The sequence below is a fragment of the Pundamilia nyererei genome, unplaced genomic scaffold (assembly GCF_000239375.1).
Source record: "Pundamilia nyererei isolate P.nyererei 1_Seehausen unplaced genomic scaffold, PunNye1.0 scaffold00256, whole genome shotgun sequence".
NCBI classification, from domain to species: Eukaryota; Metazoa; Chordata; class Actinopteri; order Cichliformes; family Cichlidae; genus Pundamilia; species Pundamilia nyererei.
The window spans coordinates 210,868-212,983 of NW_005187657.1; the positions used below are offsets into that span (position 1 = coordinate 210,868).

Genomic DNA, 2,116 nt, shown 5'->3' on the forward strand with positions numbered 1-2,116 from the left:
GGAATAAAGAAAGAAACCAAGGACAGGGGTGAGCAGCATACAACCAGTGATTTAATTGGAATGTTTACGTTTTGTTTCTGTTTTTTTTTCTCCTCTCTTTTCCCCCTCTTGGTTGTATGCTGCTCACCCCTGTCTTTGCCTCTCTTCCACAGCGTGTCGTTGTCCTGCTCACACCCAACCAATCATGGCAGATGGCCCCGCCCCACCCTGAGCCTGGCTCTGCCAAAGATTTCTTCCTGTTAAAAGGGAGTTTCTCCTTTCCACCGTTGCCAAAGTGCTTGCTCAAAGTGGAAAATGTGATTGTTGGGTTTTCTCTGTATTATTCTTGGGTCTTTACCTTACAATATAAAGTGCCTTGAGGCAACTGTTGTGTGTGAAGAAAAACAAAAACTGAAAGTTATTTTATTTGGAAAAGTTTGTTTATTTTTCTCAGTCAGTTCATCCAAATTTCAATGTTTGGCCTACCAACAACAATATCTATTAAGCAGTAAAACCTAAGTACAACAGAGTAATTGGAACAGTCAGCTGAATCAAAGACACAAGACAACTGTGTGAGCACCCACACCAACATTGTGACACAGTTCAACTCCATCTGTCCCAGTTCACACAAGTCACATGTCAAAGGGAACAGATCATGTTTTATTCCAGCTCCACAAGCAGGTCTCCTTCCCCCACAGTCTCGCCCGGCTTACAGTGGACACTCTTAACCTGTAAGGACACACGTGCAGTTAAACACAAACTTTAAATAATGGATTTACAGTTTTACAAACGCACCACTTAAACTCTATGCTCTGGATTGCGGGTGTCAAACTCCAGTCTTTCAGGGCCGATGTCTGTCTAGACTAGAACTTGACTGAATGCTGAGGTGGCAGTTCAGCCATTTGATTCATGTTACAGCAGCTCATGAGTGCAATAAACAAACTTTTAGAAGTACATCTTTCTAAAAACATTTACTTATATATATATATTTAAATTTACTTGAGTAGGGTTAGGGGTTGCCTCCTCAGCATGCAGTCAGGTCACTGTAGAGTCTTGCTAATCACATATGAATTTTATTTAGGTGTGTTGCAGCAGGAACCATGGAGAAGTTTGAAGAAACCAGTGTTTGAGGACTGGAGTTTGACCCCCCGACCTAGATAATACTACTGAAATCTAGTGATGGGAGTAACTGTCACATTTCCTGTTACCTTTGCTTGCTTGATAGCAGTCAAACTGTTCTGCATCTTCATGGCTTCAATTACACAAATCTCCTGACCTTCTGCAACCTAAAAAAAACAGAGTGTGTAAAAGCAATGGCTTAACTGTAAATGTAAATGTTTAAGAAGGGATGACTAAAAGCTACTCCTGCTGCCTTCCGTGCACCATTTGTCAACATGCGCATATTCAAGAGATTTATTTGAAGCTCAGGCTGCCATCTACGAGGAGCGACAGCCCTGTTGAACAGAGACTGGCAGCACGTAGACTCCAAATGTTTCTTGTGACAAACTGATGGCATTTTGTTAACTGCAAAAATAATGGTTTTCCTTTCTTTTCACTGATAGGCCCAATCTCCTGGCTCACCTGGTCTTATAGTGTTTTTCTACTTTACCTGAGCAGTCAAAGCTCTTTATACAACATGCCTCATTCACCCATTCATACACAGGGTGCTCAACCTCATTTAAGCATTACGCTGGTAGTGAAAGATGGGCAGCATCGCCAGTTTCTGAGGAATATGAATAATGTTAACATGAACAATTATGAGAACCTGACAGAGTAATGTGAGTGAACTGAAGATAAAAACATGGATTAAACAGATAAAACAGTCTAGTTTTGGAGTAAAACTGTTTGGTGTGATTGCAGAGGGAGAAAAAAACCCCATACATTTAAAATAACGCCCAACAACATTCAGTGACTCTAATCTATGAATATATAAGAACATGAAATGTCAAAATACACTCACAGGCTGCAGCATGCATTCAAAAACTCACCAACTTAAACTTTGATTCTATGATTAAGAATTAAAATGGGGTGGGGTGGCTGTAGCTCAGGTGGCAGAGCAGGTCAGCCACTAATCAGAAGGTCGGTGGTTCGATCCCAGGCTGCATCCTGGCTGCATGCCAAATATCCTTGGGCAAGA

General features: G+C 41.4%; 1 protein-coding gene across 1 annotated transcript in view; it reads right to left on the bottom strand.

The window, feature by feature from the left end:
- Window positions 1-400: 400 nt before the first annotated feature.
- pcca (propionyl-CoA carboxylase subunit alpha) overlaps window positions 401-2,116 on the bottom strand; it is a 37,023-nt gene continuing 35,307 nt past the window's right edge. Inside the window, exons 22-23 of the mRNA XM_005749842.1 lie at window positions 1,188-1,265; window positions 401-708 (exon numbers count right to left, since the gene is read on the bottom strand). Of these exons, the coding sequence (XP_005749899.1) occupies window positions 640-708; window positions 1,188-1,265 (147 nt within the window). The 3' untranslated portion in view covers window positions 401-639. The remainder of the gene's footprint in view (window positions 709-1,187; window positions 1,266-2,116) is intronic.